General features: G+C 43.6%; 2 protein-coding genes across 3 annotated transcripts in view; both read left to right on the top strand.

The window, feature by feature from the left end:
- Positions 1-577: 577 nt before the first annotated feature.
- On the top strand, positions 578-12,037 carry Epcam (epithelial cell adhesion molecule). Its single transcript, XM_090336154.1, has 9 exons — positions 578-904; positions 2,638-2,745; positions 3,546-3,786; positions 4,856-4,921; positions 6,178-6,241; positions 6,669-6,770; positions 8,078-8,284; positions 9,306-9,350; positions 11,650-12,037. The coding sequence occupies exons 1-9, from the start codon at positions 829-831 to the stop codon at positions 11,683-11,685; spliced, it is 945 nt and encodes a 314-aa protein (XP_090192280.1). The 5' UTR covers positions 578-828; the 3' UTR covers positions 11,686-12,037.
- A 3,347-nt stretch (positions 12,038-15,384) lies between these two features.
- Msh2 (mutS homolog 2) overlaps positions 15,385-16,522 on the top strand; it is a 54,009-nt gene continuing 52,871 nt past the window's right edge. Inside the window, exon 1 of one of the 2 annotated variants that reach the window (XM_090336988.1) lies at positions 15,385-15,710. In XM_090336988.1, coding sequence (XP_090193114.1) covers positions 15,500-15,710 — 211 coding nt within the window. In that variant the 5' untranslated portion in view covers positions 15,385-15,499. Of the gene's footprint in view, positions 15,711-15,940; positions 16,059-16,522 lie in introns of those variants that run through there. The other variant, XM_090336989.1, reaches the window with a different exon arrangement.

Genomic DNA, 16,522 nt, shown 5'->3' with positions numbered 1-16,522 from the left:
TGCTTCTTTAAATAACAGAAGAAGAAAAGAAAAGAATTACCGGGAATTGCTGTTATAAAGAATGTGTGAATTTGCATTGTGAAAGCCTGAGCGATCTCTCTTTCGGTCTCTTTCTCTGTCTCTCTACCTCCGTGTCTCAGTCTCTGTCTGTCTCTCTGTCTGTCTTTCTCCCCCTCCACCCCGCATCTTATTTAAAACACTGCTTGGGAAAGCTCAAAGATCCTTTTCGTTGCGCTGTGCGCGGGTGGGTGGGCTTTCTCGCAGCCTGCTCTGGGGCTCCCGCTCCGAGCGCTCACCCCGGCGGGGCCTGGGGTCCATTCTCCAAGCCTTCGGGCTGGCGGGGTCTGGAGGAAGCAGAGGGGAGGAGAGGCTCGCACACCTGAGGCGCACACCTGAGGAGGGGATTGGATGGGGGTGGGGAGGACGGAAGGGGGCCGTAAGGTTTCCCCCCCACCCCACGCCCGACGGCCGCGCCCCTCTGCGGGCGGGGGACGGGGGACCGGATCCTCCCGCGCCGCCCGCGGGCGTGACTCACCGCCCGGCCTGGGAGCGCGGAGGTGAGCCGCCCTGGGGAAGGGGCCGAGGGGCGGAGCTGCCAAGTCCGGCAGGTTTGCGCCCCGCCTCGCCGCGCGCCCAGAACTCGTCGGGCCTCGGCGGATTCGCATCTCCTTTCCTCCTCCCGGCACTCGACTTCTTCGCAGTCCCCTCCGACGCCGGCCCGCGCGCCGGAGCCTCACTCCGGGCAGCCGTCCAGCGCACCCCACCCCTACCCCCGGCCTTCTTGGCGCTCTTGGCCGACCCCGCGCCCCTCCTCGGCGCGCGCGCAGCATGGCGCCCCCACGGGCCCTGGCGATCTGGCTTCTGCTGGCGGCGGCGACGACGGCGATCACCGCGACCGGGAAAGGTGAGGCGCGCGCTGAGGGCGCGCTGGGGAGACGGGGCCGGGCCGGGCCGGGCCGGGCGGGGCTTGGCGGCCTTCGGGGCGCGAGATGAGGGTATGGGGGTGAGGGCTGAGAGGCCGCGCTCTCCCGCCTGGGAGGGGTCGGCTCGGGCGGCGACTCGCCCGCTCCTTCTCCGCGGGCTGCGGGGCGCCACCTCCTTTCGCACCTCTGCGGGGGAAGTGGCCCTGCTGGGGACGTGGGAAGCCCAGTAGCCACGTCGGAGTGCGCGGGGACCCCTCACCTCCCGCCGGGCGCCCCGAGGCCGCGAGCGGGCGGCCTGGCTCCCGGGGCCGGCCCCTCCCGCGCACCTGCGGCAGGCCCGGATGTGGGCCTCGGGCGGGGACAGGTGGCGGAGGTGGCCGCGGTGCACCTGTGCGCGGGAGGCGGCCTCTAGGACTTTATTACCAAGGGTGTGTTTGACTTTCCCAAGAAACATGAATAATGCCGAGTTTATTGTAGGGAACACAGAAGAAAAGGTAACTGCAAGGGGTAAAAAAAAAATCCTATAATCGGATCGGATAGCTCCTCATGAACAGTTGTATAAATGTTTGTTTTACACATTGTCCTCAACATTGCCTAAATCTTTAGTAGCAGGGTGCCTTTTAAAAAATTTTATCCCCCCTCCACACCATCCAGACTTCGTTCTTTTCATATTGAAAATGAAGTCTGCGAAGTAGAAGGGCACACCATTATCCAAGTGTTGACCGTGTGATTTCGTTTTCGTTTTTACTAGTCTGGAATAGGATAGAGTTTGGTTGTGATGTGTGTGTGGGCCCGTCTCTGGTACTGGGGTTTGACCAGCCTGACACTGTTAGTGAGCTTTTTTGTTTTAGCTCAAGGCTAGTGCTCTATCATGAAGACACAACTCCACTTCTGGCTTCTTTTGATATAGTTAATTGGAGATAAGAGTCTCCCAGACTTTCCTGCTCGTGTTGGCTTTGAATCAAGATCTTCAGATCTCAGCTTCTGAGTAGCTAAGATTATAGGTGAGAGCCACAGGCTCCAGGTTGGCTGTGATCTTATGATGTGTTTATAAGATTTATAAGCTGAGTGGAGATGATTGATGCCAAGTCCTCTGGAAAGGATGGTCTACCTCACTGACTTGGTGGGCCAACCATGCTAGGTAATGCTGTTTAATCTACTCATGTTTTTCTACCGGCTGTCTACCCTTATTTAAATTGCAACTTTGAGCTTAGGCTGTAGCTCAATGAATAAAGTTCTTGACTGACAGGCAAGGGTCCTTGGGGCTTCATTCTCAACATGGGAAGGAAAAAAAATCTTAAATAAATGGCTGGATGTGGTGGTGGTGATGGCAAGTTCCTGAAATCTCAGAGTAGGGAAGTGAAGGCCTACAGGACACAGTGACATCCTATCTCACAAAACCACTGAAACCTAGCAGAAAGTATAGCTCATTGGTAAAGTACATGCCAACTTAGATTAGGCTCAGGAGTTTTATCCCCAGAATTACCCAAATAAGTAAATAAATAAAAGCAAAACAAGGAAATGGGAATTTGTGCATATTAGATTACGTGTCTATATAGTACATGTAAACAATTTAATATGAGCACCTAACTTATAGCTAAAAACCATTCAGGATCACTTAGAGTCATCATTGTCAGGACATAACCTGGCAGGGGAATTAGAATTGATCATTGTAACTACAACTTTAAAGTGGATATAAAAATCACTTTTCTAGAGTGTGTCTGTGAAAACTACAAGCTGGCTACAAACTGCTTTACGAATGAAAATAATGAATGCCAGTGTACTTCCTATGGTACACAGAATGCTGTGGTTTGCTCCAAACGTGAGTAAAATATATCTTGCCTTTTTCATCTTTATTTTGTTAATACTTTAAAAATGGATGCGGTGTGGGTTGGGATGTACCATGTTATTTTTGTGAAAATTATCAATGGCTCATGCCTGTAATACTATTTCTTCAGCAGCCTGAGATGTGAGGATCATAATTTAATAGTAGAGTGCTAGCCTTGAGCAAGAAAGTTCAGGGACAGGGCCCTATGTTCAAGGCCCCAGAACCAGCAACACCCTCCTCCCCCCCAAAATATATGTGTGTGTGTATATATATATACCATTTTCAGCATCTTATCTTCAGCAAGTAATTTACTACGAGAAGTATGAGTATTCGGGGTTTGGAGTCAAATTAAAGACTTTCAAACATAGGGGTCAATCTGATTTAAATACTGCATGTGGGTAGGGGTGTGTAAAACCCAATAAGCTATGTACCAAGTAGCATATCCTAAAAAAATGAAGGCAAAAAGATAGAACAGGTCCTGGCTGGGATTGGATGGAGGAAGGATGTGTGGAGAGAGTGAAGGAGAACGAAGGTGGTCAAAATACTTTACGTACCAGTGTGAAAATGAAACAGTGACAAATGGAACTTCTTGAGATTGATTTGGCAGATGGATTGTGACAGGGAGTAAATATGGCCAAGGTTCATTGTATCCATATATCAGTATATCAATAAGAAATTGCCTTGTGAAACTAGTGGATTAAAAAATACCCAGATCAAACACACACAAACAAAAAACTTCTTTTGAGAATGTGGGACTGGTTATTTTTCAGTTTGATGATACACTTTCTTTTCAGTGGCTTCTAAATGTTTGGTGATGAAGGCAGAAATGAGTCATTCTAAGAGTGGGAGAAGACTGAAACCGGAAGGTGCCATTCAGAACAATGATGGGCTCTATGACCCTGACTGTGACGAGAAGGGGCTCTTTAAAGCCAAGCAGTGTAATGGCACCTCCACGTGCTGGTGTGTGAATACTGCTGGGGTCCGGAGAACCGACAAGGATACGGAAATAACCTGTTCTGAACGCGTGCGGACCTAGTGAGTGAGGGTGCTGTTGTGACTGTTTTATGTTTCCAGATTCATTTAATTAATTTTATTTTTGGATATTGCAATATTTTTGAATTGCAGTATCCAAAAGTAAATTTAATGAGAATTTAGAATTTCATTAGAATTCAAGTACTAGGAAAGGGTGCAAGGTGAAGAGTGTCCTTCCCATCCCAGTTACCCAGTGCACCTTTATAGACCTGATGTCATCAGTTTTAGTTTATCTTCTAGAGATAGTTTATAAAGCTTATTTATGTTATGGTAGCACACTAGGAATGATTTTCCTCATTTTTTCACTTAAAGTTGAATTAATATAAAATGTATATGAGGGACTGGGAGTTTGGCCTAGTGGTAGAGTTCTTGCCTAGCGTGCATGAAGACCTGGGTTTGATGCCTCGGTACCACATATGTTGAAAAAAGCCAGAAGTGGTGCTGTGGCTCAAGTGGTAGAGCTCTATCCTTGAGAAAGCCCAAGGGCAGTGTTCAGGCCCTGAGTATAAGCCCCAGGACTGGTTAAAAAAATAAAATGTATATGAATAATTTAAACACATTTATTGAGGCTTAAAAGTGAGGTATGCCAACTGAGAATGTCATTCAGTAGTAGAAAGGTCTGTAGTTCTTTTGAGGGATTTTTTTTTAGGCCTATCATTCCATCAAAAATGACATATGATTACGGATTATTTAATGAATAGAATAGGAACCCGCTCCAGCTTTGCTTAAGCAGAAAAGGCTTTCTTGGAAGGAACTAGAAACTGGCCAAGTATCACTTCCAAAGTGTGAACTCTCGGGCTTTTGGGGCCACATTAGTTTTGTTTCACATTGGTCTTTTTTCTTCTTCTTTGAACATAGCTCAAAATGGCTAGCTTAGCCCTGACTTCAGGTGACTTTATATATTGTAGCCAGAGACTAAAGGTCAGTATTAGAAAAAGTGTTCCCTTTATTTAGGTTTTCTGTGAAGTACTATGAAGTCAAGGGAATATTTAGAACAATGATCTTTATTTGCTCACTTGGAAAACATTATAAAGGACTGAATTGTAGACATTTGTTACTTTTTACTTTACAGCTGGATCATCATTGAACTAAAACACAAAGAAAGAGATAAACCTTACAATGTTCAAAGTTTACAGAAGTAAGTATAATTTATATGTACTATTTGCAAAATTGTGGCTCAAATTTATATCTTATTAAAAAAAACAAAGGCTTTATGCCTTTCCTTATTTTGCCAAATACTTTTGGAATGGAATTGCAGTAATAGCAGGTGATTAAACCCTTGCTTAGATTAACCAGTTAACATTTCCCCACATTTTTTTTGTTTGTGTGTATTAATATGTGTGTACGTCTTGTATTTATTTGTGAGTAAATATTTTTTTCCCAGAACCACTTGAAAGCAACTTGTAGATGTTTGTATTCTTTTTCCCATAGCTACTTTTAAGTACTTCACTGTACCATTTTTCTTTTTGGTTTTTTGAGGCCTAAGCTGGCCTCAAACTTGATATTGTTCTGCCTTAGGATACCAGATGCTGGTATAATGTGTGTGCTACTGTACCCAATTTTAGTGTCACTTTTGAAAGAATAAAAGGCATTGTCAAATTCAGGAAATTTAATATAAAAGATGATAAAATTAGGAAATTTAACACAATCGCATACTGTAGCATTTTCTATTGTCCTCTTTCACTGGTATTGGGCTTGAAGTCAAGGCCTTGAACTCTCATTTAGTTTTCTGTAGTACGGCTGGAATCACTTGAGAGCCATGCCTCTAGCCCTGCATTTTAGAGATGGAGTCTTACAAACTTTTTTCCAAGGCTGGCTTCCCATCTCTGTACTCTTGAGTACAGAGTAATGGAAGAGTGAGTCATAGGGAGCCTGACTTCATTCTTGTCCATATCAGATTTTTCCCTCTACTGATTCTGACCCTGACCAAGTTCCTGTATCATTTAGTTGTATGACATTTTTTTCCCCTCAATCTCTTGAACTCTGGGCCTGGGCATTGTCCCTGAGCTCTTCAACTACTTACTGCTCTATCCCTGGGCATAGGTGTTGTCCCTGAGCTCTTCAGCTCAAGGTTATCGCCTTACCCCAAGAGCTACAGCCCCACTTCTCAATATCTGGTGGTTCATTGGAGATAGGAGTTTCATGTTCTTTAGTGTCTGGGTTGGCTTTGAACCGAGATCCTCAGATCTCAGCCTCCTGAATAGCTAGGATTATACTCATGAGCCACCATGCCCAGCTTATCATTGGTATTTTTAAATGGGTAATGCCAACCTGACCAATTATTTATTATCAGAATTGCAAAATGGCATAAAATGTTTAATAACTTTAGTTAATGCTAACTTGAACTATTTGCGGTGTAGATTTTCTTTTTAAATGTAGACTTTTAATTTACAGTGCACTTCAGGAGGCAATTACAACTCGTTACCGACTGGATCCAAAATTTATTACAAATATTATGGTATGATTTTTTTTTTTGGTTGGTCATGGGACTTGAACTCTGGGCCTGAGCATTGTCCTTGAGCTCTTCAGCTCAAGGCTAATGTTCTACCACTTGAGCCACAGCGACACTTCCAGTTTTCTGGTAGTTAATTGGAGATAAGAGTCTCATGGACTTAAGTTCCCTGGCTTTGACTTTGAGCCACAATTCTCAGATGTCAGCCTCTTGAGTAGCTAGGATTACAGGTATGAGCCACCGGTGTCCAGCTTTTTGGATAGAAAGATCTTCTGAAGATATCTTAATTACTAATGATAATTAGTCACAAATGGAAAAGAATACTAGTAAATGTATATTACAGAAATTCAAACACTGAATAGTCTGCTGAGTATTTTTTCATGAAGTTTTAATTGGACTAATACTAATTAATATTTTTTAATCTTTCCTTCAGTATGAGAATAATGTTATTACTATTGACCTGATGCAAAATTCTTCTCAGAAAACTCAGAATGATGTGGACATTGCTGACGTGGCTTATTATTTTGAAAAAGATGTAAGTGCAAATTTATTTATGTGTTCAGAAATGTAATGCTGACTAGCATGCCTCAGTGGATGCTAGATCTTTTTTCTTCACTTACAGATTTATATCAACCATGTCTAAGTTCTTAGGCTGTAGTTAAGTTTGTTATTCACATACAAATCTCTTGTTTGTACATTTATGCCTTTAGTCAGCTGTTTGTTTATTTATTTATTTATTTTTTGCCAGTCCTGGGCTTAAGCTTAGGGTCCGAGCACTGTCCTTGGATTTTTCTCAAGGCTAGAACTCTACCACTTGAGCCTCAGCACCACTTCTGGCTTTTTCTACGTATGTGGTACCAAGGAATCGAACCCTGGTCTTCGTGCATACTTGGCAAGCACTCTACCAGTAGGCCAAATTCCCGGCCCCCTGTTTGTATATTTATACCTTTAATCAGCTGTTCTGCCCAGAATATAATTTTTTATACCTTAATCATTATATATTTATTTTTTGCCAGGCTGGGCTTGAGCTCAGGGCTTGAGCACTGTCCTTGGACTTTCTCAAAGCTAGAGCTCTACCACTTGAGCCTTAGTACCACATCTGGCTTTTTTTCTATGTACGTGATACTGAAGAATGGAACCCAGGTCTTCGTGCATGCTATGCAAGCACTCTACCACGAGGCTAAACTCCTGGCCCAATTTTTATTTTTATTTTATTTTATTTATTTATTTATTTATTGTGGGTCATGGGGCTTGAACTCTGGGCCTGGGTGCTGTCCCTGAGCTCTTCGGGCCTGGGCGTTATCCCTGAGCTCTTCAGCTCAAGGCTACCGCCCTACCCTTGAGCCAAGCCCCACTTCCTGTATTCTAGAGGTTAATTGGAGATGAGTCTTAGGTCCTTTTGTGCCCGGCTGGCGTTGAACCTTGATCCTTAGATCTCAGCTAGGATTATAGGCGTGAGCCACCATGCCCAGCTTACACCTTAATTTTTTATAACATGGGGATTGAACCCCGGGTCTTTGTGTATATCACCAGCTTTTGCTAGTTAGAGATAACACTGTCATAGATTTGTCTACCTTATTTAATTTAAGTCTTAGTGGATCTGATTTTTGTCCTTGAAATCTTGAAACTAAAGATTTGTGGCAGCAATATTCCCAGCATAGAATTTGCATATAATGAAAGGGTTTTTTTTTGTTTGTTTGTTTTGTTTTGTTTTATTTTGTCCAAAACCAGGACTCACACTTTGGTATTTGATGCTTCTACTCACTGGCTGATACTCTTACCAGCTGAGCCATTCCTCCAATCTTCCTACTTACTAAATGCTTTTAATGGTTTCCTTTATAGGTTAAGGGTGAATCCTTGTTCCTTTCTTCTAAAATGGACCTGTCAGTGAATGTGAATGGGGAGAAATTAGAACTGGATCCTGGGCAAACTCTCATTTACTATGTGGATGAAAAAGCACCTGAGTTTTCAATGCAGGGCCTAACAGCTGGCATCATTGCTGTCATTGTGGTTGTGGTTGTAGCAATTATCGCTGGAATTGTTGTGCTGGTGAGTATAGAATCAGTAAATTTTCATCATTTCTTCTTCTTTCTTCTTCTTTCTTCTTTCTTCTTTTTCCTCCTCCTTCTCCTCCTCCTCCTCCTCCTCCTCCCCCTCCTCCTCCTCCCCCTCCTCCTCCTGCTGCTGCTGTTGCTGTTGCTGCTACTGTTGCCGCTGCTGCTGCCACTGCCACCGCCAGTCCTGGGCCTTGAACTCAGGGTCTGGGTACTGTCCTTGGGCTTACTCAAGGCTAGCATTTGAGCCACAGCACCACTTACCACTTCCAGCTTTTTCTGTGTATGTAGTACCAAGGAATCAAACATAGGGCTTGGTGCATGCTAAATAGGCACTTTACTACTAGACCTGTACAACATGTATTCTTAAAATACTAAAAAGCTGTGTCCATTTTCTACACACACACACACACACACACACACACACACACACACGTATGCATGTACGCACGCACACACACACGTCTTTCATGGTTTGTAATTATAAGGCTGTATTATTATTCATTACCAAGCAAACAAGCCCATGAGACTTTATCTCCAGTGAATCAGTGTAAAGCCAGAAGAGGAGATATTGCACAAGTGGTGGAACACCAGCCTTGAGCAGAGAAAGCTAAGCAAGGATGTGAGGCCCTGAGTTCAAGTTCAGTACTGGTATGTGCGTGCATATGATGCCAACAGTGCCTCAAATGGTAGAGCACCTGTCTAGCGCACTTGAGGCCCTGATGTTACCCAGTACCTTTCCCTGCTCTGGGCTTGGGTGTTGTCCCTGAACTCTTCAGCTCAAGGCTATCACCCTACTCCTTGAGCCACAGTGCCACTTCCAGTTTTCTGGTGACTAAGTGGAGATAAGAATCTCATGGACTTTTTAGTGCCCAGGCTGGCTTTAAACTGCAGCCTCCTGAGTAGCTAGGATCACAGACATGAGCCACCACACCCAGCTGTATATCAGTTTTGACCAACTTTTTTGTTTGTTTGTTTGAACAGCAGTTCTAAACTAGAAATCATTTTTCTTTCAGGTTATTTCCAGGAAGAAGAAAACAACCAAGTATGAGAAGGCTGAGGTAAATGGATTACTTGCATTGAATATCTTATTCCTAGTTTAATTCACTGTACTTTTACTATTGATAGATTTCCATTTCACTAAAGTCACTTTACCCTATAGTCCCTGAGAGTCTTAAGGACAGGCTTAGAATGAGTTGTTACCTAACTTGAGTTAGGCCCTCCCCTTTATGCTTTATAGAAGAGTGAAATGGAAAGCCCATTTAAGTATACATATCTAGAGGAATCTGCTGGAGTCACACTCTAGTAGAACCATATTAGGGAAACTCCCATGTGATTCAGGACCTGAGGTATTGTCAGTATACCATTGGAGAATAGTTATATAGGTAAATTTAATGTCATAAGTATGTTATATATTAATCACACAGACTGGTGTGAACACAAATTCTTATGTATTTTGGATTAGATCCTTGCAATTAGACATGAACACATTTTTGCCCTTGAATTCTGTCAGTAATGTTTTATATCTTTGTATTCATTTGTATTTATGCATGTGCTGCTTGCTAATATTATTTTTTTAAGTAAAAAAAAATGAAAAAAAAATCTAATAGAGCCAGAAAGTTCTAATACTATCTCTTATTCCATAATAAACCATTGTTGGCTTACCTTGTGTGGCGACCATACTTCTACTCCTGAACTGAATGAACAGATAGGCAGATAATGTAGTATTATATTTGAGAACAATAAAGACTTGGTTCTGACCATTTATTAGCTAGGCAAGTAATGCTTTTTCATTGGCAAAATGGAAATAATAGCATAGACTACTTAAAAGTAAGTTACATGCTTGCTGCATACAATTAGCCAGCAATAGTAGGCATTTGTTACTGTTCTCAGTTTTGCATCTAACTCATTTTATGACTTGGAGAATGTCGCATAATTCTGAACTTCATTTCCTTACCTATGAGTGAAAGATGGATAATAGAAAATGAACTATTAGTTGGGCACAGTGGCTTGTGTCTGTAGTCCTAGTTATGTAGGATACACACATCAGAAGGATTACAGTTCAAGGTCAGCTGGGTCAAAAAATGTATGAGACTCTTACCTCAACAAGTCCTTTGTGGTGGTGCATGCTTGTCTCAACTATGAGGAAGACCTTAGGTAGAAAGATCAAAGTCTGAAGGCTAGATCCCAGCCAAAAATCTTATCCTATCTAAAATAAAGTAAGGACAGGCTGGAGGTATAACTTTAGTACCACCAAAATAAAATCTTTCTAGCTATAATAGCATGTGTTCCTTCTTACTAAGGGTGTATGTAGCTCACCCAGTGATTGTGGCCTATCTTGTTCCAAATAGGGGCTTAAGTGGTGTAATCAGTGTGTGTCATTGTAAAACAGATTTTATTATTTATATTACTATATTTATTTATATTATTAGGTAGTTGTTGTACAAAGGGGTTACGATTCCATAAGTCAGGTTATGAGTACAATTTTTCTTGGTTAGTGTCACACTCAAGTTGCAAATTCACTTTTTACATAATCTTTAGGAATATAATGACTGTTCATCCTTCCTCCCTGTGTTTCTGTGCCCCCCTTTTGATCACCTCTCCAAAATGTATTTCCACTTCCTGGTATTCGTTTGATAAATAATAAGATTTCTTTTTTTTTTTTTCTGCCAATCCTGGGCCTTAAACTCAGGGCCTGAGCACTGTTATGCTTTCGTAAGGCTAAAGCTCTATCACTTGAGCCACAGCACCACTTCTGGCTTTTTTTTCCCCCTATGTATGTGGTACCCAGGAATCAAACCCAGGTCTTCATGCATGCTAGGCAAGCATCTATCACTAAGTCACACTCCTAGATTTTGGGGCTGGGTGTGTGACCTACTGGTAGAGTGCTTGCCTAGCTCAGTACCACATACATAGGAAAAGCTGGAAGTGGTGCTTGTGGCTCAAGTGGTAGAGTGCTAACCTTGAGAAAGCCCCAAGACAGTACCTAGTGCCTGAGTTCAGGCACCAGGACTGGCAATAAATAAATAAATCTTGCAAAAGAAAATCACCTTGGGCTGGGAGTTTGGCCTAGTGATAGAGTGCTTGCCTAGTATGCATGAAGACCTGGGTTTGATTCCTCATTACCACATACATAGAAAAAAAGCTGTTAATGGTGCTGAGGCTCAAGAGGTAGAGCTCTAGCCTTGAGAAAGTCAAGGACAGTGGTCAGGCCCTCAGCTTAAGCCCAGGACTGGCAAAATAAAATAAATAAATAAATGAGAATCACCTTGTTTTATAAATCTTTCTTCAGAATGAGCAAAGGATGGAAAATTACTTAAAATTATTTTAAATTTCTCCTCTTTCTCCCCCCCCTTTCAGATAAAGGAGATGGGTGAGATGCACAGAGATGCATAAATACTTCAATCTGCAAATTAACTAGAAGAAGGAGCATTAGCGAGTATACTCCATGACAAATGCGTGAACATGAGACAATTGTAATAGTGAAACCTGTACTCAAACTATATGCAGCTTGAAATTGGCATTACCAGTCTTCAGATGTCATAAGTGTTTTATAAATTTAAAACTCACACTTTTGGACTGCCTAGTTAGAACATATTATAAGTAATTTTGCAGAGTGCATTGAGTAGGCTTCCACAGTAGTTTGTCTGACCATTGTCTCATTCCTCTGATTGAAATCTGCCTTTCTGTTTATTTTGAGTCTTGTACATAAACTTTTTTTTAATGAAATAAAACATTTTAAAACCAACCTAGTTTGAATGAAGTTTCCTAATGTACTTAATAGGTTAAAAAAATGCTTTGAGCTGGGCAATGGTGGCTCACTCCTGTAATTCTAGCTACTCAAGAAGGTGTGATTTGAGGACCGTGGTTTGAAGCCAGCCTGGTCAGAAAGTCCATGAGATTCATATCTAATTAATCAAAAAGTGAGAAGTGGAGGTGTAGCTAACGTGGTAAAGTACCAGCCTGAGTGATAAAGCCAAGCTAGAGAGTGAGACCCCAAGTTCAAGCCCCAGTACCAGCAGAAAAAAACGTTTTGAGCTGACAGTGACTCAAGTGGTAGAGCACCTGCCTAGCAAGGATAAGGACATAACTTCAAACCCCAAACAAAGAAGGTTTTGAGAGGGATAGAGAATCTCAGTGCAAGACTGCATGCTTAGCATGCAAAAGGCCCTAGGTTCAATATTGAGCACCAAGAAATAAAATTTTTTTTTGAGGGCTAACCACATCAGTTTTACATGAGTGCATATATATATACACATATATATATGATATACAAAACTTAAAGTTGACTGAATTAATCTTAAGATTTTTGTTTTAGACAATAATTGACACTTGGCACACTATGAGGCAGAACTAATCAGTGTGTTGAGAACAATGAATTCTGTGTTTGGACACAACATCAATATCTTACATAAGGAGCAATTATGGTACAAATGCCTTTTTCCTTTGAGTTATATAGCAAAGTTCTATGAAGTTAAAAGTACTTGAAGTATTTTGGTCTTTTTTTTTTGTACCAAGGATCAAACGAATGTTAAGCAAACTATAAGAGTGGACTACATCCCCAGTCTGCTTTTGGTAGTAACACCCTGAAAAAACACACTGTTAAGTGAAGCTGTGGCTCAAGGGTAGGGTGGTAGCCTTGAGCTGAAGAGCTCAGGGACAACACCCAGGCCTAGAGTTAAATTCCCACAACTGACAAAAATACCCCACTGTTAGGTGGAATTCCAAGGTAGCTCCAAGAGTAGTCAAGGATGGATTTTTGCATTTTTTTAAATGGCAGGAAAAGAAGGAAAAGATTATTATTTTTGGTGCTAGTGCTGAGGCTTAAACTCAGGCTGGGCACTGTCACTGAGCTTCTTTTGCTTAAAACAAGTGCTCTATCACTCGAGCCACAGCTCTACTTGGGCTTGTTAGTTGTTAATTGGAGATCAAAGTCTCATGGACTTTCCTGCCCTAGCTGGTTTTGAATCGGGATGCTCAGAGATCAGCCTCCCCAAGTAGTTAGGATTACATATGTGAGGCACCAGCATCTTGCAAAAGGTGGTTTCTTGATAGTTGAAAATTATACAAAATATAAATTTCAGTGTCCAATACATTCTGGAGCACTGAAGCACAGCTATACTCCTTTATTTACATATGTGTGGTTGTTTGGCCATGTCCCACTAAAGTTGAATAGTTGTTTTTTTGTTTTTGTTTTTTTGTGGGTTGTGGGGCTTGAACTCTAGTCCTGGGTGCTGTCCCTGAGCTCTTCAGCTCAAGACTACCACCCTCCACCTGGAGCCTCAGCACCACTTTTGGTTTCTAGTGGTTAATTGGAATAAGATATTCACAGTCTTTAGTGCCTGGGCTGGCTTTGAATTATGATCCTCAGATCTCAGCCTCCTGAATAGGATTTCAGGCATAAGCCACCATGCTTGGCCAAAGTTTAATAGTTTTATACTCAATTTTTTTTTTTATTTATTTGCCTGTCCCAGGGTTTTAACTTAGGGCCTGGGCACTATCCCTGAGCCTTTTTCTGAGTAGTTTATTGGACAAAAAAGTCTCATGGACTCTCCTGCCCAGGCAGGCTTCAAACCATGGTCCTCAGATCCCAGCCTCCTTGATAGCTAGGATTCTAATTGTGAGCTACTAGCACCCAGCTGTACTCAGCTTTTAACATCTGGTCCTTTCCAGGAAGCTTGCCATCCCTGGTCTAGAGTACTGGGCAAGCTATTCACAGGGAGGTATCTCAGCAGAGCCAAGGGCAACTTAATAGAAGTGCTCCAGGCAAGGTGCCACCGCAGATGCTGGAAAAACCACCTATAACTATGGGGAGCTCTGTACACTAAAACTACAAACCTTTTCCTCTTGCAGTGCCTCTCCAGTGCCCTCTGCTGACACATAAGATCCACTTTTCCCTAGCAGGTGGAAAAGGAAATACTAACTGGAGCACTATTTTTACCACTGCCTTCTTGTCTCTGTCCAATGGTTCTTTTTTGATAGTACTGGGGCTTGAAGTCAGGTGCTTGGTACCATCAAGCTCAAGGCTAGTGCTCTGCTACTTGAGTCAGCTCCACTTCCAGCATTTTGGTGATGAGAATCATTTTGAACCACAATTCTCAGATCTGAGCCTCCCAGTATCTAGGATTATAGAGATAAATCACTGCCTGGGTCTGATCTTTTCTGAAGCTCTACTTTGGGTTTTCTGGTGGTTAATTTCTAGTGTACTGCTTGAGCCAAAGCACCACTTGTAACTTTGTGGTAGTTCATTGGAGATCAGAGCCTCATAGACTTTTCTGTCCAGGCTGGCTTCCAAGGGCAATCAGATCTCAGGCATGAGCCACTTACGCCTAACCACTAGTCTTTCCAGGTGGTTTTCTTTTTTAAATTAATCATTTATGTATTTAAGAAAGATAGGTTCCTAAGACAAAAGGTAAGTATTGTACTAGAGATCACAAAAAAGGACCGCAAAAGAAAGTGCAACTAGGGGGTAGGGGGAAGGGTAATGGGGACCAAGACATGTGAAAGGGTATCAATGTATGTGAATTAATGCACCTTCTATCTGGCAAATATCATGTAACCCTTTTATTGATTACAATAAAAATATTAAAAAAAAGTGCAACTAATTGCACCGGAGAAATCCACACAATCAGTGGGGATAAATTAATCATGGGTGGATGAAAGAAGAGATTTGGCTAGCAGGGAGGCTGTGGAAAATAAACCTGGAATCTTGGGTGATGTAAGTTTGCTTAAAATGGAAAAGGCAATTGGGGATAGGCGCGTTTAAAAAGAAAGACGAGGGTGTGGAATTCTTTTGTTTTCAAGTCTGAGTTTTAATTTTCTTGAATTCGCGGCACTAAATCTCAATACCAGCAGGGAACTTCCCACCGGATCCCCGCCTAACTCAGCCGGACGTTCCACCGCGATTCTACTCGCCTTAAACCCTTATCTTTTTTTAGGGAGGAGCGTCTCTGGGTCGGCGCGCGTGCGACCCGCACGCATGCGCAATAGAGAAGACATGAAAGGTAGCGTGCGCGGGCCGCTAGGCCGCGTCCGCTTATGATTGGCTGTTGCTGCGGGCTCCCGCCCACCGGTCCGCAGCGCTGGGTGCTGATTGGATGAGCTCGCAGAGACCCGACGCAGCCAGAGGACGACGGTGGGGAGGCGGGAAACGGCGTAGTGGGAACCGGGCCGCGCGCTTCTCTCTGCCCAGCTGTGAAGAGGTTCCGAAATGGCGGTGCAGCCGAAGGAGACGCTGCAGCTGGAGGGTGTGGCCGAGGCCGGGTTCGTGCGCTTCTTCGAGGGCATGCCGGAGAAGCCGACCACCACGGTGCGCCTCTTCGACCGGGGCGATTTCTACACTGCCCACGGCGAGGACGCGCTGCTGGCAGCCCGCGAGGTGTTCAAGACTCAGGGCGTGATCAAGTACCTGGGTCCGCCAGGTTAGGGCGGGGTGAGCGCTGCTCGGGGGGAGCGGAGGCCCGGGCCTGGCGGGGGTTCCGGAGCGGAGGGCGGCCATGCGGCGCCCAGGCCCGGGGGTGGGGCGGACGTTGGTGCCTGGAGAATTAACCGGTGCGTTCCCCGCGCCCGAACCCGAGATCGCCCCGGCGCGCACAGCCGTTTCCGGAGCCTCGCGTGTACCACGTCGTTGTGCCTCAGCTTCTGGCAGTGTCGGAGGGCTCTCCCGGGCCCCGTAGATCCACGTTACTAATCATGTCAGATCTGTTTTGTTGTGGTGGTTTTTAATTGGGTCTCTCTTCCTCCTCCTCCAGAAGATTAGGATTACATGGGTGCGCCACTGTGCCAGTCTTTTCTGAAATCCTCCGTAACCAGGCATAGTTGAATGGCGGCGGGGAGCTCTAAATAATTTTCCAAGGGACTAAGTTTGCACCAAGTTGATATACCTTGCAGGTGGCTTTCTTTCTCTGCAGGTCTCCTGTTTCACACCGGGAGCTCAATCTTTTTTTTTTTTTTTTTTTTGCCAGTCCTGGGCTTGAGCTCAGGGCCTGAGCAATGTCCTTGGACTTTCTCAAGGCTAGAGCTCTACCACTGGAGCCTCAGCACCACTACCAGCTTTTTTTCTATGTATGTGGTACTGAGGAATCGAACCCGGGTCTTCATGCATGCTAGGCAAGCACTTTAACCACTAGGCCAAACTCCCGGCCATCAACTACTTTTTATCTTGTTTTAACTTCAAGCCGGTAGCTCAGCTTTGCAGGGGTATAGAGTAACTGCAGAAACAGCAAGTATAATT

Source organism: Megascapheus bottae, chromosome 7 (genome assembly GCF_031878675.1).
Source record: "Megascapheus bottae isolate mThoBot1 chromosome 7, mThoBot2.hap1, whole genome shotgun sequence".
Taxonomy (NCBI): domain Eukaryota; kingdom Metazoa; phylum Chordata; class Mammalia; order Rodentia; family Geomyidae; genus Megascapheus; species Megascapheus bottae.
The sequence above is the reverse complement of the archived record's forward strand: the minus strand, read 5'-3'. Positions and strand labels throughout refer to the sequence as shown.